The sequence below is a fragment of the Panthera leo genome, chromosome D2, assembly GCF_018350215.1.
Source record: "Panthera leo isolate Ple1 chromosome D2, P.leo_Ple1_pat1.1, whole genome shotgun sequence".
Classification (NCBI taxonomy): Eukaryota; Metazoa; Chordata; class Mammalia; order Carnivora; family Felidae; genus Panthera; species Panthera leo.
The window spans coordinates 72,572,658-72,597,886 of NC_056689.1; the positions used below are offsets into that span (position 1 = coordinate 72,572,658).

The 25,229-nt window shown below is 36.7% G+C and overlaps 2 protein-coding genes across 7 annotated transcripts in view; both read left to right on the plus strand.

Moving 5' to 3' along the window:
• The window catches only part of CCDC172 (coiled-coil domain containing 172), a 111,208-nt gene that overhangs the window by 54,688 nt on the left and 31,291 nt on the right, over positions 1-25,229 (plus strand). Inside the window, exons 8-10 of one of the 5 annotated variants that reach the window (XR_006194557.1) lie at positions 2,240-2,327; positions 3,162-3,227; positions 17,630-17,677. Coding sequence is in view for 3 of the 5 variants with exons in the window: in XM_042908585.1 (XP_042764519.1) it covers positions 2,240-2,327; positions 3,162-3,197 (124 nt within the window). In the remaining 2 variants the exon portion in view is untranslated. Of the gene's footprint in view, positions 1-2,239; positions 2,328-3,161; positions 3,228-11,191; positions 11,278-15,310; positions 15,395-17,629; positions 17,678-25,229 lie in introns of those variants that run through there. The other 4 variants (XM_042908585.1, XM_042908584.1, XM_042908586.1 and 1 more) reach the window with 4 other exon arrangements.
• The window catches only part of PNLIPRP3 (pancreatic lipase related protein 3), a 65,585-nt gene continuing 56,390 nt past the window's right edge, over positions 16,035-25,229 (plus strand). For both annotated transcript variants that reach the window (XM_042908583.1, XM_042908582.1), the window contains exons 1-2: positions 16,035-16,124; positions 17,630-17,677. In XM_042908583.1, coding sequence (XP_042764517.1) covers positions 16,085-16,124; positions 17,630-17,677 — 88 coding nt within the window. In that variant the 5' untranslated portion in view covers positions 16,035-16,084. The remainder of the gene's footprint in view (positions 16,125-17,629; positions 17,678-25,229) is intronic.

The following is a 25,229-nucleotide window of genomic DNA, read 5'->3' on the forward strand; positions in this document are numbered from 1 at the left end:
TCTATGTCTCCACTTGTTTTTCTTCTGTATTACTTGAAGCAAATCATATACATCATATCATTATTATATATTTATCTTAGTATGTCTCTTAAGAAATAACTTTTAAAAACCATGGAGTCCATTATTACACATAAAATAATTAATAGCAATTGAACAAATAATAATTAACTGATATCAAATATCTAGTCAGTATTCACACTTACAATTTATAGGTGTCAGTTTTTTGTTTGTATTATGTTCCAGATAAGGTCTACATATGACAGTGACCTGATGTCTTTTAAATCTCTTTTAATCTTGAAGCTCCCCTATTTTCTTTTATTTTTTAAACTTGTAATTTATTTGTTGAGGAAATTAAGATTTAAACACATTTTTCAACATTTATTTATTTTTGAGAGATAGAGACAGAGCATGGGTGGGGGAGGGTCAGAGAGAGAGGCAGACACAGAATCTGAAGCAGGCTCCAGGCTCTGAGATGTCAGAGCCTGATGTGGGGCTTGAACCCATGAGCTGTGAGATCATGACCTGAGCTGAAGTCAGATGCTTATCCGACTGAGCCACCCAGGCACCCTAAGGAAATTACATTTTTTATCCTGTAGAGTTTCCCACAATTTGGATGTAGTTGATTATGTTCCCATTGTATGGTTAAATATATTTGTTTGACCTAATATATTTTTTGGAAATTGGTAATTGGATCTAAAAGCTTGAGCAAATTTAGGTTGAAATTTTTTGGCAAAGCTATAGCATAGATGGAATGTTTTTCCATCAGAAGGCCTTGTGCCTCTTGTTTTTTGAGTGTTAGTGGCCATCAATGTTCAGTTTCTCCAGACTTTCTAATTCCGCCCCCCACCCCACCCCCAACGGCCTAGACTAAATTATGCTTCAGAAGCAAACAACCCTTAAATCTCAGTGATGTGCAGTGAGTGTTTATTTCTCAATCACACTACATGTTCATTGGGAGTTAGCCACACTTCTCCTCATCTTCATTCTGCAACCAAATATGAAGAAGCAGCCCCTATGGCATATGGTCATAATCTTTGTCAATACTTGTTGCTTGTTTTACATTTTAGCTATTCTGATGTGTGTCGAGCATTTCATTGTGTTTTTCTTTTCTGTTTCTTTGATAACTAACAAAGTTGAGCACATTTTGTGGATAATCTGGTAGAGGTGTGTGTATGGGTGTGTGTGTGTGTGTGTGCGCGCTTGTATGCCCATTTTCCATTGTGTTGTCTTTTTCTTATTGACTTGTACTTCTTCATATATTATGGATATACTCTATTATTTATTGTGTCTTCTAACTTTTACTTGCCTTCTTGGACGCTGGGTGATCTCTGATTTTGAGCTCATGGTTTCCTCTTAATCTGTGGGAGGCCTATAGGTCTAAATATGTTCAACTTTCCTTCCAAGGGGATTTTCTTTTGCTTCTCCTAGCGTACAGGGAATGCCACTGGCCTAGGACCCCTTCAGACTTTCCTTAAGGGTTGGAGCTCAGCAGAGGTTCGAGCTGATCTATTCTCTGCACCTTGGGGCTGTCCCAACTGGCTTAGGTTTGTGAGATCAGGATTGCTCTTGGTATCGCCCTTAGGTTGGCCTCACCTGCCCGGCTGCCCTTGCTCTCTACCTCTCCAACTGCCATTCATGGCTTTTGCTTATGTTTTTCTTTTTGGAAGTCTGTAATGCTAGAAATAGAAGACTTTTCACTATTTTTTACATGAAATACAGACATAAAATATTTTTTTAATTTCAGAATATTCTAAGGATTAAAGACTTAACTGGAAGAAAGAAGTATTGCTTTCTTACTCTAAAATTAAAATATATTCTAATTACATATGTGTACTATAAAGTTAATGTTTAATTTTAGTGCAAGAAGAAATCTCAGAGGTCAATTTTTTCTGTAATTAAAATTTTTCAGGTTAGGTTCGGAGAGGCGAAATGAGTTAGCCAAGTTATTCAGCTTGTTAGTGGCCAGGACTAATACAGAGCTCTTCAGACAGTACTATATTTTTCCCACTAAACTGCGATGCTCTTTTAACTAACTAAAATTGCCTATTATGCATTTAGTCTGCCTTTTTCTTTATGGAAGCTTTTTTTTCTTCTGCAAATTTTATATAGTCTTTAGAGAATTAAAATTTCTTTCCAAACTCTTTAGTGTTAAACTCAAATATGCCACTATCCATATAACCAAAACTTGCTGTAAAAGTTTATTGCTGAACTCATAGAGTGAATTTTTCCTTTAAAACAGACTTAAGAAAGAATTAGAACTTTGTAAGGAAGACGACATGCAAAGTGCTTATGAAGCTCTCCAAACAGAAATAGAATTTCTGGAGTTGGTAAGCCACCAAGTGATTCTTTAACGTCTGTCCAGTATTATTGTACCCATTGGCGAGAATGGGCTTGCCGGGAGACATACCGTCAATCTAGTGGTTTGCCCTTCACATGGATTTTCACTAGATACAAAAATTAAAACTGCACCAACGAACCAGGCTAAAGTCAGGATCTAAGTCAGTGAAGTCTTTTGAGTTCCTGGAGAGTTAGGTGCTACATAAAGCAAGTTCTCTTCAAAGCGAATACATACAATTTCAAACTAAGTTTCAAAAAAATTCAAACCTGACCTCACAACATTCCCTTGACTGAAACAGTTGTTAGAGGATTAATGCACTGAAGGATTTTAACTATCATAATGCTTAAAAGCTTTTTGTTTTTGATAGGCACAAATTATACTTTTATTATATTTGATCTTAAAACTTTTTTATTACAGATTTTTATGATCTCAAGAACTTTGGATTCAATTATTGGAAACTTATTTTCGGATTGTGTGGGAGCACTTTAAATTGCTTTTAACCTCTTTGGTTGTTTATAAAATGAATGCAGTATTTGCCATGCTCTATTTTAATGGAAGACATATATAGCTAGCTTTAGAATATGTTAAAATGTCATTTTAATTTATTACATTACATTTTGTTTCATATTTATTTTCTGTAAACATTTCTTTTAAAAGTGTTCCAATAGCTTATGTTAAGATTTAAATTTTTTATGAAAATTTTCAAAAATAAAATTGAGAAAAGCCCATTTATTGTTGTGCTAAATTTACATGAACTTTATGGAATTCCTTCAATAAGAATTTCATTTTTCCTCATGAAAAATTATCATATTTTTCTTTTCAGACATTGGCACAGAAAGATCTTCGGGAAAACAAATAACTTGTGGAGAATTGACCAAAGCTATCCAAGGTTTGATCAAAGCACCTTAAAATCAAATCCTGTGACGGATACACAAACAGTGCCCATTATAACAGATTTTTGTGGAAAACGTGAGGTTCTGAATGTTCAAAGTTGTTGATATCTAGAATTGGCATATTAGCATTTTTAAAATGTAATGTCTTGTTACTTGCTGGAACTTTAAAGCTTCTTATGGGATTTGATTTTGTTTCTAAAGGAAGAAAAAGGGACAGGTGGATATTGTGCTCTCCGCTTCTTATCTCTCCTGACCCTTAAGCTGATCTGTACTTTGTGATGTTCATTCTTTATTGCAGTTTACCTCGGGTCTGGTCAAACACCGGTGGGGAGAAACGATCAGATTATTGATCCCATTTTGTCGGTGCCATTTCCCCTAACAAAGATGCTCACTTTCATTTTAATCCTTCTCTAATCTTTAAAATGTCTGTTGACAGAAGTCTTCTGAGGCCTTTCATCTGCAAAAGCCAGTTTTCTCCCCTTTTCTCTAGATATTTTTGTAGAGTTAAGTCTGGGGCTCCCGCGGCCATTTCCCAGCGTTTTGTGCCTGCTGTCCTCTTCCCAGTGCCGGTGTTGGTTAGAATGAAGTAAGTCATCCACCTGGGGAGGTGCATGATCTCCTTATGGCCATCAGGATTCATTTCGCTGGTGGACTGAAACATCGCAACTAAAACTCACGTTTGGATCAAACGTGGTATTTCCACCAAATTTGCAGCAACACATAGCTTCCTACAGTTAGCAATCCTGCCTAGGAAGGTGTATTTTTCACTAGTTTCTAAAAAAAAGTGGATGGAAATTGCCCAACGATGCCCTAAACTGTGGTGAATCAGGGAGGGGAACAAAACCTATTTGGGGATATATTGCAAAGTTCGGAGTGCAAATGTTAGAATCATGTTTTCTTTTGCGGCTGTAGTTGAATTAGTTTAACATCAAATATGAGATGTTTACAGATGTCTTCTATCTACCGACAGTGAGGTGGGCTAGTTTCAGGGCAAGTCCTATTTTGGTATAGTTTTCTGTGTATGTTGTTTTGTACTCTTATTTTTTTTAATTAGTAAAGTTAAAATTCTCCTTTGAGATGTGTAGCAGTTGCCATCTGTTTAAGTAATTTGCATTTTCAGAAGTGATTTCTTATTTTGATTCCTTAAATAGTTGATAGTAAATTATTTTTGCTTAAGAAGAAAAAAATTAATGGTACCAGGGAGTTGCTTCCTATTTTATATGCAAATATAAAGCGGAAAATGGTTATTGGGATTAGTCGTGACTTCAGTTTTGTCTTATTTTAGTCCATTTATCTATCTAAATTCTAAGTCTCATGAATATCTACTTATTAAATGTGTATTCTATTATTAATATGCAGATTGAGCTTACACATAAAGCCTCTTACACTTACCAATAATTTTTGTTCGTTATTGGTTTTGTAGCTAAATATTAATGTAAACTACAGATATGCCACTTATTTGCATAACTAACATGCAATGACATATACGCAGAATAAACTCTTACTGATACAACTATCTTTTCATATGTGTATCATCCAGAATGTCAAGATTAAATATTCACTAATGGAATCAGGATTCATATGAACTGAATCTGAGAAAAAATGGAAGATGCAGTATTTTCATTATTTCAGAATGCTTAAAATGCATATTTTAAGATTTAAGGTAATTTTCAAACAATCAAATGAATATTTTAGTGTTACATGTTAGAGTAATTCAAAGCACTACCCATGTGATTCCAGACAAAATAACTGGGACTTCTAGAATCAATGTAATCAAAGGAAGAGTTTTACCAAACAAAGGAAATACAACAATCAATAGAAATCACAGTGTACTAAACTGAACTGTACTGTCAAAGTAAAATATCAGTAGTAGATTTGGTCAGTTTTTAGTTTTTTTAAGAGTTAGTATTCATAAACCTCGTAAGTAGGATAAATAACTGAAATTTCTGGGTAAACATGTGTCTCAGACTGACTTTAATTATTCTGGAAGCAAGACTTTGGCTATACAGAAAGGCAGTTTTTAAATGAATGCTCATTCATTAAGTGAATTCACTAAATTTTCCTTGTACTGATGTATAACCAAAGCTCAAATTAACCCAGAGTAACAGTGATCCTGCTCCAAGGTTCTGGGCACGCCACCATAGTTCTTTACTGTGACAGAAGTTCTTCCAGAAGCAACTTTTTCATTCTCAGCTCTCTGTTGGGGATAATACGAGGATGTATAGATACTTTGCTGCATATTTTTCCTGCTGATTAATGGCACTATTTGGCTAGGGGAAAAACGGCAACAAAATTATAGTATGTGGAGCGTGACCACTAGACTAGAAATTCCTTTCTTCCTTCCCTGGCCTAATTATTGAAACGGAAGGAAAAAAATCAAAGAAAAGGAAAAGCTTTAAGGTATGGAGAGTCAAGAAGATTTCTATACTACTCATTGTTTTATCAATAGCAGTGTTTTCTCTTATAAGAGAAACAAAAATTGAGGAGTACTTTGTCTGCTTGTCTTTTTCTCCTTGAACCTTGAAAAACTACGATGAGATGGTTAAAAGTCCTAAATAAGGTTCAAGTCATAGAATTATGATGAACTGCAATCTAGAAATGTCTTAAAACAGAGGCAATTGGGATTGGTAATTTATTGTAGAGTGGATATTATACTGTGAGAAAATCTACTGAGTCTCTTACCAGAAGGGTAATTCAGCTGGCTGGTTGCAGATGGACGGATAGCGGGCACTGAACAGGCCCTGTTCTAAGCTTACACGGAGGACAAAGTCCCTTTCTATTTCATACCAATCAATCATACATAACTGTGTCACATTATTATGAATAAGTCATTTATTTGCAGCCCAGAAAACAGTAGCAGTGCGGTGACATGATTAGAAATAAATATGATATGATTTTTAATCCTGGGTGTACAAGGGTAAGGTGTTTTGTCATTCAAATATTTATTTCTAGCATAACATTTGAAATTTGGAGTTGTCCAACGTTCTAAAAAATATATTAATATTTGAAACAGATTTTGTTGAGGTCAACTTCTGTGTTTCTTCATGACTCTTCTCTCCTTTGTCATCCTGAAAAACTGAAATGAAGCAAATGCATTTGCCTTTCGGAGTCTAGTTCAGAGCATTTTCTGTCAAGGGAATTTTTTTCAGGATGTGAACTAAAAAAATGAAAAATTTTTTTTGTCATTAGCCTGAAGCAGGGATTAAGTCTTGGAGTTTTGTGGCGCTTTTATCTTAAGACAACAGATTTTTTTTTTTTTTGATGGAAGAAAGGGGAAGATGAAGTTGTATTTGAAAATGTCAGAGGTAGGAGTGTATAGTTACTTGCATTTGTGCTTTCTAAACATTATATTTTCAAGTTAAGTAAATTTCTGCTTGGCCAACTAATGATCTAATTATCATGCCGGCAAAGAAACTTTTTTTTTTTAAGTTCATTTACTGACATTTGACCAAATAATATGGAGATGACACTGACTGATGTATGAAGGAAATAATGTAATAATTCTCCCTGTTCTATAAGGGAGTCTCGGGATTTCATTTGTTTATTTGTTGTTGTTCATTATACTGAGGGTCATGTTCATTAAACATGAGGAAACATTTTGCAGGGTAATGCTAGTTGTAAGGACATACTTACTTTGATTGGAGGAAGAAAAAGGAAGCATTACAAAGAAAGCCATGACTGACGGTAAAATGCTCTCTCCTTGCTGCTGCTGTGAAAAGTATCAAGAGCAAAGCTGTCAGAACTGAAAGCTTATTTAAACAACTGCTTTTGATACATAGCACATTTATCTTTAAAAGACCTTTATGAAATTGACAGCACCAGAATTCAAATGTCTAGGAAAATAAAGAGTAAGTAAAAATGTGAAATTAATAACAATGACTGGTATAAGTAGCTGTGCAAAACAAGGCCCACAGAGTGGGAGAGAAATGATTTTATTTCTCTCTTACAACCAGAAAAGCTATACTACTCTATTAATTCTAAGTTAATTATTTTCATACTTGTAATAAATTGTCATTTTAATTAGTTGGTAAATAAAATCTTGTGAAAATAAAATCCTCTTAATCTACATTTAATAGATGCAAATATAATTACTAATGAATATTTCTGGATATGGCTTTGTGATTGCTGAGAGAAAGTATTTGCAAATTCAAACCACCATTACATGGTGTGGTTGTTGACAGTTTTTGTGGACTTTACACAAGAAAGCTTCTGGTTGGGAATGGGTGACATGGGAGTAATCCTGAGGTCAGTGCAATGTCAGCTCTAGAATCTATTGCCAATTAAAATTTGTAAAATATCAATGTTATATTTATAGAAATAATTTTATCCAATAAAATCAAATCTCTTTATTGAGATTCTAGTTGGAAACTAAACATATATCCCAGTTTTTGCAGGAGGAACTGAGATTTTGATTGATAATCTGATTTGTGTGAGGTCACAGAGGGCAGTGGGCCTCTTTATTTACATTTTAATTGCTTGGGCTTCAGTACCAACAGCCTTAAAAATACACTGCTTTTGAAAATTTGCTTATAATAAAATCTTACACAACAGGTAAATATTAGAATATAAGAGAAATTTGAGAATCCCTTAAAACACCTTTTTGGACCAGAAAACATCGATCAGAATCTGTGAATCTAAATCATTAGCTAAGAATATCTTTTACACTCCATGAATAGAAAAGGGCAAATCAGTATAAAACAGACTCAATTCAAGTATTACTGAAAATTTACCTCCTGGATATCGCTTGAAATTAATACCTATTCATCCCACTTTATTATACTTTCTACAGATGTATTTTTTTCAGTGCTACCCTGTGGTCATTGATAATTTAAGGTGATAACCTAAGGGATGGCATCTTCTTAAAATATCAGATAATAAGTGTTATATTCATGTTTCAGTACTTGCTAAGGCAGGATTGTGAACTAACAGAAAAACTTCCAAAAAGAGCAACATATTAAAGAATCTCTGATTAGCCTGAAATTAGCGCTCTTGTTCATTTCTTTCTGTTCCCCTTCTATTCTCCCATCCAGCCATCCCAACTCCTGGCAACCTCTCAGAACTCGTATCACGCCACTCTCCTCCTTGAACATTCCTCTCCAGACACACTGGGTTTTTTGCTTCCCAGATAGGCCAGGCTCACTCTGGCCTTGGGATCATTTCAGGAACCGTTTCTCTTGCCTGGGATGCTCCTCCTCCTGATCTCTTTATGGTTTTCTGCTCTGTCATTCTGGTGTCAACTAAAATGTCACCTCCTCAAAGAAGCCCTCCTTTAAACAGTCGATCTAAAGTAGTCACATGTTCACATTCAAGTTTAATGCTCTTCATACTACTTGTCATTTCTGATATCTTTCTTGTCTTTTTTTTTCTTTCCTGTTTCTAACCACTGAAACACAAGTTCCATGAGGGCAGGGGTATTACTTATACGTCATTTTTTCTTCTCAAAGCCTGGAACAATGTTGGCATTTAGGAAGTGTTCAATAAATGTATGTGAAAATATGGCTCCTTAATTAACGTGTTCGTGTAACCCATATTTATTAATTGAGAATTTGAACATAAATTATTGATTCTCTAGTTAAAGAAATTAGATTCATTTATTGTTGATTCTTTCCTGGCTGATAGATTCTTACTCTATGCTCTCATTTTTTACTCTTTCTGAGCTTATGTTTACTTAGCTAAAAATTGGCAGTAATAATGTTTGCTAATTTCAGAACCTATCTTTGTAGAACAACCAATAAAAGCGTTGAAAAGAAACTCGAAGAAAATAATGATTCCATATCCCATCATGGAAAAAGTTTGTAGGTCTCTAAGTGTTTACTTACAGCTTTCTATTATCAAGCTGTTGATTGGCAAGTAATGGCTTTGAATGCCTACTTTCCACCAGCTACTAGAATAGGAAGTGAAAATTGTAAGTTGCTTGCAAGCTATGAATGTGCATTAGAATAGCTTAAAAGCATTATTTCTCCATGGTAATAGAAAATTTTGAAATGCACTTGCTTCTGACTGTGATTTACTCGCTCTTTCTGGTCTGAAATACGATGTTTAAGCAATCTTGGTTTTATGCAGCACCATATTTAGAAAAATGTATGAGTGCCATCTGCTGGATTTCTTTGGTACTGCCTTGAACAAGATGAGCTAAAAATGGAGGAAATTTGGGAATGACAAATCCTTATTAACAAGTGATTCTTCCTTTCTCCTTTCTTTCCTTCCTTTATTCCCTCCTTCCCCCATTTATGTAGATATAGATTTTAAATCTCTATCTATAATTTTCATTTGTTCCATATATAATTTTCAAATACGTATTTGATACTAATTTTCAAATCAGTATGACATGTATCCTACAGAAAATATAAAGTTTAAGGGCTGTAATAGTGAAATTTTAGTAATACTACGATTTATACTTTTGCTAACATTAAAAGTACCTAACTTATTTAATCAAGACATCTTCTTTATTTTTGAATTAAAAAATATAAAACTTGTGCTGTGACACCGCATGAAAAGTTAGTGTAAAATTAAATTGATTGTTTATATAACTTCTGAGTTTGTTAACGTTTGTTATTTAGTGTTGATCTTTAATCTTCAAAGATTCACTCACGAATTGGTGGACCACCAAATGAAGTGCAGTCATTCTGTTTAAGGTCTTTGGCAATTGACCTGCCCATCACCTTTATCACCAGATATGTGTTTTCTTTCAAGCTTTACTTTAAAATTCCTGTCTCCTTGTCATTGAACATCTACAGAATTCATGTTGTTTCAGGAGTTAAGTGATTGAAATCGTTTCTAGCACAGTTCTGTTGACGAAGGGAAATTGGGGTGAATCCCTGTTGACTCCAAGAATGTCCTAGTTGTTGAATATTTGACAGCATTTCATATGACCAGTCCACCAGCAGGCCTGTTGTTTCCATCTTCAAAATATTTATAGAATCTGGGGAGCTCTTGCCATCACAACATGGCTACCACCCTGACGTAGTCTCCCCGATAACCTGCCTTTCCTTTCTGCTTCTTCTCTTAGTGCTTATCCTATTATTCTTATTAGTTATAAATTCTGTAGTATTCAGTCTTCCAGACTAGAATACATATGCTTCATTAAGTTAGAGATTTTTGTGTCTTTCACTGCTGTCTCCCCAGTGCCCAGAACAGTGCCTGACACATAGTATGTACTCAAATAGCTTATTTCTTAAATAAATGGATTTAGTGTCAGTGATTTTCCTCGTCTCACATTATAAATCATTTAGTAGAGATACATTCTTGGCGCTGCTGTTAGCTCAAAATTACAATGTCCAAGAAAGTATAATCTCTATCGTTTACATGCATGCAGACTATCACTACATTTTAAGGTGAAAAATTAGCACCTACTACACAAGAGATCATGATAATTGTAGTATGGGACCAAAGGTGAGGAAGATGCGGTCTTTTTGCTTACAGAACTTAACACTTCTTCCTGAGAATTGTTGTTGTCAAGTGACAAAACAACTCAGACTCAGAGCTGCTAGATTTACTCTTCAGTTAAATAGGAGATGGATTTAGTTGTGTTGCATTTTGCTGTATTTTCTGAGGGGCCTGGGTTAAACTTGGCAGAGATTCTTGAAGAGTTCGGTGAATTTCCTGATCCGTGAACACTTGACTTGTGTGTGGATTGGCGTTAGAATCCGAATTCAGAATTCCATTTTTGATCTCTCATGCTAGGTGGTTTATATAAACCATCTCTGCTCTTCACCACTATCTTGGAAGATGGTGATGTCGGTGATTGCTTTATAGCCAAGAAACCAGAGGTTGAAAGCCTGAGAAAATTACCAAGATAATGCAGTGACAGTTTCCAGGCACATTTGAACCCAGGACTACCTAAATTCAATGCTCTCTAATAAGTGCTGTCTTTCCCAATTCATAAAACGTAGCCTGGGTTTAGAAATGCAACAAAGAGATGTTTTGTTTTGTTTTGTTTTGTTGTGTTATGTTTTCGTAGATGCAGAGAGAAGTTAACCCGGTACCAGGGCTGTTTAAACTGCCTCTTCTCCAATGGTGGCCACTGCTTCCTCCTTCCCAGCAAGTGGAGGTAATTGGAATAAGAATATTCATTCCTTTCAGATATTGCCCAAGTGTTTCTTTCTCTGCCACGTGTCTCCTTATACCATCAGGCAAATCAAGCATGCCCTCTCTGCCCCACTGAACCTTTGCTAAATGCACATTATAGTACTATCTAGCAGTGGTATAATTATTAGTCTCCTCTGGATTGTGAACTATATGAGGGCAAGAATTTTCATTTATGTTTGCATTTCGAACTCATATCAAAGTGCCTTGCACATTGCAGGTACCCAGTAGGTGTGGAAGACTTCATGCATATGATTAATTTGCACTTCACATACTTAACGGGTTGATTAAGTTTTATAGATTGGCTTGAAACCTAATCATCTTCAGTACTCTTGGTGAAAGGAGGTGAATGCGAAGATTTGAACAACCCACTTCTCCTGAAACTAATGTTACACTGTATGTTGACTAACTGGAATTGAAATACAAACTTGAAACAAAATAAAAAACAACCTACTTAATATTAACTTTTGAATAGGTACCTACAATTCTTTCTTTCTCAAATTCTTGTTCTGGTGATTTCCCCCACCCCCAAATTCAAATTTGCTCTCAGTACAACCAATTACCATTGGCCATTCACATTCACAGCTTGATACTGTTAAAAAGGAAGTTGGGAATACTCACCAGTATGGGAACACTTTAGAAGGAATGGAGGAAGCATCTAGAAAAACATAGCTGATGACAGACGACTAGAATTAAAGAATTAAGAACTACATATAAACCAGCGGAGGAAGTTCTTCTTAGGGAAGGGTGTTTGGTTACTCCATTCTGCAAGTGAAGAAAGAAGCAGATTTGGCTATGCCACAGCGATATTATGCAATGATGATGATGTACTAAACAGGCTACAAATACATGTTTAATTCAGTTCTGATTTCTGTTTTCATAAAACCTCATTAATTGAGTTTAACTGGGAATACATTTATTTGAAACTGAAAAATAGAGTCAATTTTTGTTGTAACAAAAAAGTGATCGTTTTATTTTTGCTGTGCAAAACTTGAGGGTCTACTGGCTTGCTTTAAAGAATAAGGGAAGACTCACAATGAGTTTACATGCATTGGCTGATCAGATGTATTAGTTTCCCACTGCTGCTGTGACAATTACCACAAATTTAGTGGCTTAAAACAACACACATTTGTTATCTTACAGTTCTGGAGGTCAGAAGTGTGACGTGGGCCTCACTGGACTGAAAGCGAGATGTCAGAGCTGCGTTCCTTCGGAGGCTCTAGGGTAGGATGTATAGAACGCTTGCCTTTTCTAGCTTCTGGGGGCCGCTTACATTCTGTGGCACATGACCCCTTCCTGCACCTTACTCCAGCCAGCCCAGTAAGCCACGTCCTTCTCACGTTGAGTCTCCCTGGTTTCCCTCTTCTGCCCTTCTCTTCAACTTACAAGGACCCTTGTGATTACGAGGCCCACCTGGACAGTCCGGGCTTGTCTCCCCATCTCGAGGTCAGCCAGTTTCTCTTTGCCACTTAACTCACCATATTCATAGATTTTGGAGATCAGGATGTGCACGTCTTTGGAAGGGGGCATTACTCTGCCTAGCACATCGATGAAATGTTTGTGCTCTCTAAAACAGGCTAAGCTGCCTTCTTACCTGTGTGGCACATTCTGTGTTCAGTTTCTTAGCAAGTCCTTTTAAATTGAATGAAAAATTCAATATTAGTTAATGGCATTTTACTTTTTATGATTCTGTGGCCCATCTTCTGGCCTGCAATAAAGTGAAAACATAATGTAGTTGAGTGATTTCCCCCCCTCCCAGGCAAGTGGGTCCTGTAGTTCAATAACAAAGACATTTCATGGGCAGTTCTAAAGTTAGAATTTTTTCCTTCATCTCCTTTTGTCCCAATTGTTAACATCTCTGTCTTTCTGAGTTTCTGCCAAATACATTTTAATAAATTTTTTTCTCTTATTTTTCACTTCCCTTGTTGCCCACTCTTATCTTGTTTATCTGTTTTACTGGATTACTTTCACGGATAATAAAAGAAGTTTGGTCCCCTTTTTAGATTGGAAAATGTGATCATTACCCCCAGTTTAATCTCTCTTCTCTGGTAAAAATCTGCATTTGGAGGATTCCCCAAAGAACATAAAACTTTGGGGTGACCTTTATATACTAAAGCAAAATTATCCACCCTCAGAGTACCCTTTGGAAAAACCACCTTGTTGGTTCAAATGTTTGGAATCTTTTTATTTAGAAAGACAGAAGATATTGCAAAGTAATGGTAAGTAAGTACTGGTAAATAATAAAAGTAATATTACTTTTATTACTTCTGTGTATTACTTCTCTGAGGGGTTATCTGTCCTTTTGATTTCCCTTGGCAGAAGTCTGTCTAGTGACTTGCCAGACATAACTATAATAATCTTGAATGAACCTGTTCTTGTGTATTATGCATAGAGCTATTAAATATATTATAACCGTCTTCAATTCAATTTAATGAGTATTTCTTGAAGTTTTGCTCCGATGGTGTATAGGTCACACCTACACAAAATAAGATGTGTTCCAAATCTGTAAAAAACTTAAATTCAAGTACACTGTGTTGCCTTACGAAATTCACTTGGGTTTTGTGTCCAAAGTAAATATTTGTATTTGCTTTTAACTCACTCAATTTCAAAATGGTCATGTGGTAGCTTTTGAATTAGACAGGCCTGCATTCCTCTTCTGGCTCTGCCCTGTCCTATGTGGCCTTGGGTTAGTTACGTAACCCTTTTGGAATTCAGTTACCTAACTGGTAATAAAAGACTAAATTAATACCTATTGTGTGGGGTTGTTGTAAAGATTCTATGAGACAGAGCGTATAAAGGAGCTAGCATAATTCTGACCTTAGGAGCTAGCATAATTAGGCTCAGTGAGTCATTTTAATTGTTCTTGGGCAGAAGACCATGTGGAACAGAGAGAGTACCTTAGCATGGTATTAATGTTTTTAGTGTTGTTCTTTGTATGCAAAGATGAACCTTCTAGTCCAATCACGTTGATGTCTTGCTTTGAGACACCAGGATTTCTATGTGTGGCTTGTATCCCAGACCCATGACACATTTGGCTGTGGGAGAGGTGCAGTCTGAAGCTGTGAAGCAGATTTTCCCATGCAAACATAGTTTATAGCTTTTGCCAAGTCGGCAACAACTGAACTGACCAGAACTTTAGGGGATGGTTCAATCTGCTTTTGTTACGTCTATGTTCTGAAATACAATTAGTCTGGGAATATCATTTATTGCATACTAAAGAGTTATCTAACTTCCAGTTAAAGGCAGCAGATTAAACACAAACTTTAACCTAATGATTTTCTTTTAAAAGCATAAAAGGGCAAAGAGAAAATGATGGAGAAGAGCTGGTAGTGACACAATTTGGAAGCTGGAAGTAGATGGATGAGTGGGAAATGACTTAGCCAATGACTTAGCAAACTTGAGAAAGTAGATCCAGTTTCCAACACTGGCGAGAGAAAGGTGAAAACCGTCTTGATTTTCCCCTCAAGAATTCTCAAAACACTTGGAAATTGGCAATCTTATGTACCTTTATAAGGGGAGGGAGGTAAAGGTAGAACTGAAAAGAAAAGGGATTGGTTGGTTGAATGTGTATTTAAGAAACACTGAGACCCTTAGATCCTCTTCGCCATTCCAGCTAGGAACAGCCCCTCCCCAACTCTGGCAAAAGATCTTAGGCTTATTTTCTGGAAACTGTAAAACGGAAGGCCTCTGGACAGAGTACCAGGCGCTGTTGAGGATGGAGTATAATTACCGAAAACAGAGAGATTAAGAAAAGCTTACATTCTAAATGTTGTAAGTCCAACTCTTTAACTTAGGTCTTGTTTTGGACAATCAAATTTATATCCTTTAAAAGGGCCAGCCAATATTCTCCAAGGATGGTCCCAGGACTAGCAGCATCACTACTATCTAGGAACGTGTTAGAAATGCAAATTTTAGGGCTCTCAGAAAAGCTATAGGTGGGGCCCAGCATTCTGTGTTTTAACAAGCCACCTATGTGATTCTGATATACATTCAGGTTTGAGAACCACACCACTCCAAGCAAAAGACTGGAATATCCTTCTCTGAGGAAGCTCAACAGAAAAGACTTAAGGAAAGAAAGTTTTCAATGAAACAGTCCAGCCAGATCACTCTAGAGTGAAATTCACAGCTGACAAGTACCACCCATGTGTCCAGAAATTTTAAAACATTTTACAGCCTTATTCTTAAGTGGAATCAATCAATATCCACAAGACGTGCCTTTAACAAGAAGACGACGTATCCAAACAAATAGGGGGAAAAGCAACTTGGAAGACAGTATGCGGGGAAGTGAAAACTTCAAAAAAATCCTTGATATCCTGAGATATGAGAAGATATTTGCCATTATAAGATGCAAATAAATGAAATTTAAAATGTTAGCAGAAGATTTTTAAAATAAAAGAGCTAAAAGGTAAAGTTGAGGAGATGTCCCAGAAAGTAGAGCATAAAAACAAAAAAAGAGGAAAACTAGGAGAGAAAGGTAAATTTTGAGAATCAGTTCATTTTGTTCAATATCTAAATAATAGGAGTTTGGAAAGAGAACAGAAAAAGCAGAGAAATTTTTCAAGAATTAAAGGACCTGAGTTTTTAGATTGAAAGAACCCATTAAGAGCCTAATGGAATCAATGCATAGACCTGCTGTCCAAATGGCATCATCACAAGATTTTAGAGTATGAAAGACAAAAGTAAGATCCTGTGAACTTACAAAGTGAAAACTAGGTCACCTCTAAGGGATCAGGAGTCAGAATGCTTTGAACTTCTCAATAATATTAGGATGACTGATCCAACAATTGGTTTACCAATTCACAAGAGAGGTAATGAGAATCTTATAGATAAGGAGACGATAACTCCCAGGATCAAAGCTGTGCATCAGCCTGGAGAGCAACCGACCTGAATGAGAATAGCCTCTAGAGAGGTGTTTCCAAAGTGGAATTTCTACGATACTTACATGTTGGAAATATTGAGAGGAATTTTAAACAACTGGAGTAGAGTTTTGGTCGGTGCTAAGTATATAGAAAACTCAGTAAATAAAATAAATCACAAGAATATTACTAACTCCAGAGAAAACAAAAAGGTGTGCAAGGAAGGATGAGTAATACCAATCATAATCCTACACAGCTTGTCTGTACATATTTTCATAATCATATCAGTGTAAACATTGACTATTGATCTAACTAAAGTATAACACAATGTTGAAAGGCTAGAGGTGGGAAGAAATGTGTTTGTGATGATGGTAGATGTTTTGTGGGAAAAAAGACTAAATTCATACCCTCCATGTAGAAAATCAGCAGATAATGCCAAAACTGGAAAAAAAAAAAAAAAGCATGTTATTTAGTGACATGAAAGCAAATTCAAAAATTAATAGCCACAGGGCCGCCTGGGTCACTTTGGCTCAGGTCACGATCTCAAGGTTCGTGGGTTCGAGCCCCACGTTGGGCTCTGTGCTGACAGCTCAGAGCCTGGAGCCTGTTTCAGATTCTGTGTCTCCCTCTCTCTCGCTGCTCCTCCTCTACTCATGCTCTCTCTCTGTGTGTCTCTCAAAAATAAATAAACATAAAAAAAATTAACAGCCAAAAAAGTTGAAGTTACTGCCTGGCAGCAGTAAAGGGGAGCAGGCAAGGAGAGATTGATAGTCTATGTTAATACAAATAATCTTTATAAAACTATTTTTTGGGAAGTTTGCTTTGTTTATGGACCATAACTCTAAACATGACATGCAAAGTAGATCTTTATTTTAATATAAATCAAATACGGTGACGTGCTAGTAAACCAGCTCTCTGAGAAGATGGGGGTGGGAGGAGCCCTGATTTGTAATGTGTTGTAAAGGCTACCACCATGGCCAATTTCAAGATAACAATAGCTTCACAGCTGGCTCACAAAGTTCCTAAAATACAACAATGGGCTCATGCAAGGCAGTATAAACCAGCTTATAATGACTTCAGTAAAAGTACATGTTTTTGTTTTTGTTTTTAAAGGAAAAAAGTCCTCTCTGGCTTACGTGAAAAGCACACTGCTGCTGTGTGAAACAAGGCTCTCTCTATTTTTTTGCAGTTGTTTTTTCTTTAAATTTAAGTCACCGTTTGAGATGTAATTCATATACAATAAAATGCACAGATTTTGAGTGGAGTTTGATAAGTGTTTACCGATGGAAGCACCCATGTAATCTCTACACAAAGCAAGGGATAGAACAATTTCATTCATAGTTATTGACTGGATGGAATCAGTAATTTTAAGAATATTGGATATTGGGGATAGAGCTTTAATGGATAACTTACAGTCTATAGTAATCCACCACAGAATGTGCTTTATTTTTTTCCAGGTAAAAATGTAAAAACAGGCAAAAATTGGACTATTAAATGGAGAAGCGGTGAGATGATCAATCCTTTATTAATTAGGCTTTATATAATAAGTTTCTATCTTTGAAAGTTTTGTTTTAATGTACGCTGGAACAAATTAAATATTTTAACTGGGAATCCATGAGGTCTCATTTATCAAGCTAATTTATAAATGCCAAAAACTTTCTTAGTTTTCATTTATTATTCACTATTATATATATATATATATATATATATATATATATATATATATATATATATCACTATATAATATATAGATGTTAGAACATCTATACCCAGTATGGGATATTTTAGGCCATAGGGTACTATGACTAGAGGAAGTTTAGGCAAGGCTACAGTTAAAGTAAGGCATATCTATTTTTCCCTTATATTACATTTAGTTTCCTTCTTAAGATTATAGAGATCATGATGTTTAAAGTTAGTGGGATCTCCAGGTATAATTTTCAGCACCAGTATTAAGCCTATGAACTTCTGTCTACTAGAGCATTTTAGCAAATGCTGAAGTTAATTTAGAACCTGAGTTGCAGAGATACAAAAGCCAACCGGGCCCTTTTAATATTTTTTGTTACATAAATTCTTTAGTATATAAATTTTGGATTTCCAATTAAGAAAAAGAAAGGTGTGCCAGGCATAAGACTGTCTAAAACAGAACCATGTTTGAACTATGTTAGGAAAGAGAAATGAGGTTTTGTGTGTATAGAAAAGTTACGATATTAAAGTTACACAAGACAAGTTGAGAAGATCTACTTCAGTAGATGTGTAATTCGATCGTATAGGAAAGGTAGTGAAACTACGTCATCATAAGCTGGCAATGCTCTAGTCATAATATATGCTGTTTGAATATAGTACAGATTATGCGAATCTTTTGGTTATAAATTAAGAATAGGAATTGTTTCCTGGTGCGTGTCAAGAGGAATGACATCATAATGGTTGGTTTAAGGATTGATTGTAATAGCTGAAAATAGAGATAATAAATGATCCCTGTAACACTGCCTTCAATCTTTTTGTTCAGAACATGAACAAAATACGTAGCCTTCTTTGAACAAAACTGGACAATTTCTTTATAATGTATCATTATTATGTATGACAATTTGACAGGGGAAAAGGAACCTTCAGATAGGTGCCTTAAGAGGCATGAAATACCCTGCATCTATGGGCTGCTGAGAACAGGAATATATATACGTTCCCCCATTTTTAAGAGAAGTTAAATTAAGCTGTTTAAAACTTAATTTCCTCCTTCACTTAATGCCATTTATTCCTTTGACCTGAAACCTTGTTTTGTGTTTTCTGCCTGTTACTTCTGTACACGTTCAGGTAGTTAATTACTGAATGTTGCGTATGTCGGGACACTCTTACTTGTAAAAGATCAGATATCCAACCCAAACTAGCTTAAAAAAACAAAGAAGGAGTGTGCTGTCTCATGCTTAAGTAGTGAAGTCCCGGAATGCACACTAGCCTTCGGCACAGCTAGGTCCAAGGGCTTAAACAAAGGAATTAGACCACACTCTCTCTCCATCGCTAGATCCACCTTTTCCACTCTTGCAGCTTCATCTGCCGGTGAACTCTGCCAATATGGTGGCAAAGATGGCTACCAGCAGCTTCAGGGTTTTATCAGCAGTCTAGCTATCCCCATGGAAAGAGTGCTCCTTCTCTACTAGTCCTGGCAAGTCTCTGAACTGGTGCTCGTTGGCCCGCATGGACTAGGTGCCTGCACCTGAACCACTCTCTACGATTCTGATTGGCCAGGCCACTCTGGGGTGGCTGGTGGTGGGGGGGGGGGGGGAGTTCCAAGGAATGAGATCAGCCCACTGAGGAAACAGAAAGCTAGTTCTCCAAAAGAAAATGGCAGTGCTGTTACAACGAGGAGGTGGAATTAATGTTGGGCATTACCAAAAAAAGTACTCTTCTGTATCCCAAGCACTGTGAATGTCTACTTATTCTTCAAGGTTTGCTTCAGGTGTCACTTTCTCAATAAAGCCTTTCTGGGTCCTTCTCAATACAGGCAAAAATAATCAGCCCTTCACCTCTCGTTTAACTTTTACACATATCTATGTCATGACACATAATTTTGGCTCAATTATAATTAATCGTTTTGCCTCTCTGTTTCCTCCAACCTCTTTGAGGGCAGAGACTGTATTTTATTTTTGTTTGAATGCCATTTTTTTCATTCATTTAGTCAACAGATATTTATTGAGTGGCTACGATGTACTGGGCATGACTGATGCTAACGCCAGCAAGATGGTGGCTTTCAATAAACGTATTGTCCCTGCGCTAACAAAGCTTATTTTAACGGGGAAGAAAAAAATTGCAGATTATGTGTTAACTTGTGTGACACAAGTTGTAAGAGCACTGTGGTAATAGGCACGGAGAGAATGAATGAGTTAGCACGATGAAGGGTGTTGTGGAGATGGGAGGTGACTGTTTCAGGAAGACGGAAGGACCTGGGTGAGAGCTCTGAGGTAAGAAATGATACCATGAGTGTTCAAGGAACTGAACCTCATATAGTACGGAAACAGCATAGGCCAGATCTTGGAATGCATTATTAAGCTGTTTCAGCTGTTTGCATTTACTTAGAGGTCAACGGACCAGGAGTTTCAAGAAGGAGAAGAATATGACCATATTTACATCGAATCATTCTTTCCTACTACAGTATGGGTAAGAAATTGAAGAGGCACGAGACTGAAGGCAGAGAGATTGGACCCTATTGTAGTAGGAGGAGGTCAACATTGAGAGCAATTTGGACCAAAATCATTGTAAAGAAGATTGGGGAAGAGGAGACAGATTTGGGGGAAATTTAAGCCCTAGAATTAAGAAGACTTCATGATTGGTTGCATAGAACGAAGTAGAAAGAAGTAAAGAAGACCGAGGACTCACACATGACTCCCAGTTTTCTAGCTTGAACACTCGGTTGCATGGGACTGCTGTTGTGGGGTAGAAGCATGTTGAAGCAAGGTGAAGAGGAAAGGATAAGCTCCAGTTTGATGCAGATGAATATGAGGTGCCTGTAAGATCAAAGGGGAGAAACCCAGAGACAATTCGATCTATGATCTGTCACTCAAGAGAGAGACAGATTGGAAATAAAGATTTGTTGTCCACATAGAAGCGGTAATTGAAGACTTGGAGGTGAATAAAATGACCGGGGAGAGGGAGTAGACTTAGTAGAAGGCTTATGACAGACTCTGAAGGAACTCCCAAAAGTTAATGGGCAAGTAGAGGAGGAGTCGGGGAAGAACGGTGAGGATTTCCCCAAGAGGTAGGAGCAGAAACAGGTGAGTGTGACATAGAGTGTGCCTAGAAACAGAACTTTAAGGAAGAAAGGGCTGGGCAACTGTTTCAAATGCTGTCAACAAAGGTAGGGATGAAAACATACCCATCCTGCCTAGCACAGCACCTGATTTCATTTATTATTTTATTTGTCAAATAAATGATTATTAAACAACGATTATGCCAGGGCCAGTGCTGGGTACTAAAAATACAAGAGTGGAAAAAATATTTTAGTGAGTGGTTAAAAGACGTTTGTTGAATAAATGAGTCACTGAATGAACTGTTTTTGTTAAAAATTTAGATGAGGTCGGGCGCCTGGGTGGCTCAGGCGGTTGAGCGTCCGACTTCGGCTCAGGTCATGATCTCACAGTTCCTGGGTTCGAGCCCCGCATTGGGCTCTGTGCTGACCGCGTGCTCGGAGGCTGGAGCCTGCTTCAGATTCTGTGTCTCCTTCCCTCTCTGCCCCTTCCCCCTCTCATGCTTTGTCTGTGTTTCTCAAAAACAAATTAATGTAAGAAACTTTAAAAAAAATGTAGATGAGGTTGCTTGAAGATGGGATAAAATATGTAAGGACACACATCATTGTGAAGCTAATATTCACCCAGCTTTCAACATTTCCTAGTAGCTGAACCATCTCAATGACAGAAAATTGGTTTGGGCTTAATCAATCTGGGCCAAAGGAAGGTATCAGTCTTAGGCAAAGGATTTATTGGTAGAGCATACAGGAGTAATTAGAGTCTCTCATTTGAAAAGTCTTGTTTCCAAGTGTAGTTAAGTGTCAGCTCTCGCACTCTCTTGATTCCTCATGGAAACCACCACTCTTTTCACCTGGGCTCACATGCGTCCTGTGATTCTTTTTTTTAAATGCCCATCTTATCTAATAACAGCTGCACAAACAGTTTATGTCATTGAGACCTGTCAGATCAAGCTGAGCAAGATAGTCCACTAAAATATTTTCCTGTGGCAGAAGGTACACAGCGAATACAGCAAATTACGTCAACATTTCTTCATTCCTTATCCAGAGTACGTTCTGATTTCTTATCTGGGGAGCATGAGACAGAGACTGCAGGGCTGACCGACACCTGTTACACCTGTGTTCCACTGTCTGAGGACATTTTGTTCTCAAGGATGAGTCATAAGAATTTAAATTGTTTTCTGAGGCTTGTCATGAAAAATGGTATCTGTTTTAGTGTGAGTTGGCTTATATTAATTAAAACTCAGTTTCCTGTAGAAGATTTACAGTTAGCAGAATGTGGAAGGGAGAAAGCAGTCGTTCTCCGTGACTGGTGTGGGGGGAGGAGTCGGATATAAGTCAGAAGTGTGTAGAAAATGAAGCATTTAGCTTCCTAACAGACTTCAGTAGGACAAGCAACGGGGTTAGCTCCTGGCATCAACCATTCACATGACGGGATTAATAACAGTAGTTCTATCACTGCATGCCTGCTATTCACCATGCCAGGTGCTTTATAAGCATTCATCTCTTTCTGATACTTGTAATGAAAAACATCCAACACACACACAAACGCACAGACACATGAACACACAAAACCAGGACGATGAATTTGCAACAGGTAATAAGTGGGGGGTTAACATGAATAATGCAGAGAGAACCTAGAAAATTTAATAAAAAAAAGAAATGGGCCAGGAATATCAATAATTAATAGAAAAAGATACAAAGGCTGGTACTCATATAAAAAGATGCTTAAACTCATTTATAATTAAAGAAACGCAAATAAAAACAAGATAAATTCACTTAGGAAGTTGGCAAAATTTTTTAAAAAATGATTATAGCAGTATTGGTGAAATTAGGAAGAAAAAAGCATCCTCTTACGATATTTTCAGGGAATCTCAACATTTTAATTTGTGGTTCATAACCTAGCAGGTACTACCAATTATAAGCATGGGTTGTGTGAACGTTTGTAAATGAGAATTCAGCAACATTTATAGTTTTGAAAAATTTGGAAATGACTTAAATTTGGAATCAAGGGCATATTATACAACTATTAAAAATTGAAGAATATTTATATTACCAGTTTGGAAAATGTCCATGATACATTTTTAAGCAAAAAAAAAGCGCAAATTAGAAAATACCATACAATAATATTTTACAAACCTGTAAAGTGATACTTTGAAAGACGAATAGAATTGATACACTGCAGCAAATATAATCAAGCAAAAGAGGAAACACAAGTTACCAATGTTTGGAATGATGAGACACCACTACAGATTTTGTATACAGTATGAGAATAATGTGAATGTTACAGACTTCTTTATGCCAATCAATTTTGCAACATAAAATAGACACATTTCTTTAAAACTAAATTACCAAAACATATACGTCTTGAACATCTAAATAGCCTGTATCTATTAAAGAAATTGAATTTGTAATCATAAACCTTCCTACCAAGAAAACAACCACCCCAGATATCTTCATTTATGAGGTCTACCAAGCATTGGAGGAAGAAATAAAACCAATCTACACAAACTTTCATAAAGTATAATAGGGGAGAATATTTCATACTTTCTTTCATGAGGCTAGAATAACCCAGATACCTAACAGTAATATTACAAGAAAAGTAAAGTATAGATCAATAACTCTTCACGAACATAACACAAAATTGTTAACAAGCTGGTAATATACACAAAGGATAATTTATCATGGTGAAGTGGGGTTTATTCCACAAATACAAGGTTGATTTAACACTTGAACACCAAGCGAATGGAGTACACCCCTTAATAGAATAAAGGGAAAAACTCATAACGCATGCAGAGAAACACTTGGCAAAGTTCAATACTCCATCATGATGAAACCTCTTGACACACTACGAATAGACAACAGCCTCCTCAGTTTGGTAAAAGGCATTACAAAAGAGCCTACAGGTCACATCATACTTAAAGGTGAAATGCTAACTCCTTTCTCCTGAGACTGGAAACAGGGTGTGGAAGTTTGCTTTCAGCGTTTGCATTCAACAGTGTACTAGAGGTTCTTGATAGTGCATTAAGGCAAGAAGAAGAAACAAAAGACATCTAATTTTTCTATATTTATTTTGAGAGAGAGAGAGTGAGAGCACAAGTGTGTGAGCAGAGGAGGGGCAGAAAGACAGGGAGAGAGAGATTCCCAAGCAGGCTCCGTCCGCACTGCCAGCACAGAGCCCCAGGCGGGGCTTGAACACACAAACTGTGAGATCACGACCTGAGCCAAAATCAAGAGTTGGATGCTCAACCAACTGAGTCACCCACGCACCCCAAAAGACATCTAAATTTGAAAAAAGTTGTAAAATCCTCATTCAAAGACAACATCAGTGAGTATTTTAAAAATTCTATGGAATCATCCAAAAGTATAGTAGAACTAACCAGTGAATTTAGCATGAAGACAAGATTCACAGGCAGTATTCAAAAATTAATTGTATTCTGTATAAGAGCAATGAGCAATTTAAAATTAAATTGTAGGGAAGGCTGGGTGGCTCAGTCAGTTAAGCGTCCAACTCTTGGTTTCTGCTCAGGTCATGATTTCGCAGTTCATGAGTTCGAGCTTCATATCGAGCTCCCTGCTGATGGTGCAGAGCCTGCTTCAGATTTTCTGTCTCTCCCTCTCTCTTTGCCCCTCCCCTGTTCATAGTCTTTCTCTCTCAAAATAAATAAGCTTTAAAAAATTAAATTTTAAACAATACTAAATACAAAGGCATCAAAAAACATCAAATACTTTGGAAAATACAGATATATTACAAAAGATGTACACAACTTCTACATTGAAAAGTATGCAATGTTATTTTGAGAAATTATAGAATGCCTAAAGAAGTGTAGAGATATATGGATACTGTACTGTGTGTTTCCAAGTTGGATTCCTCAATATCCATGGTGGAAAACAACCCTGGTAACTCCACAGTTCTCTACAAAACCCACTATTATAAAATGACTGAAAAGTAGGTACAACAGGTAGAACAGCCTTTAGGATTGTGTTGTGAATTCTCAAGAGTTTACTCAGAGACCACTGAAGCCAGGTGAGGCACCATCCCCTTGTCTTCACTGGATAGACTCTGATTTTTATTTTTATTTTATTTTATTTTATTTTATTTTATTTTATTTTATTTTATTTTATTTTTTTAGTGTTTATTTTTGACAGAGAGAGGGGGAGGGAGGAGCGGAGAGAGAGGGGGACAGAGGATCCGAAGCAGGCACTGTTACTGACAAGAGTGTGCATGATGTGGGCAGGGCTCGAACTCACAAACCCTGAGATCATGACCTGAGCTGAAGTTGGATGCTTAACCGACTGAGCCACCCAGGCGGCCCTGGACAGAC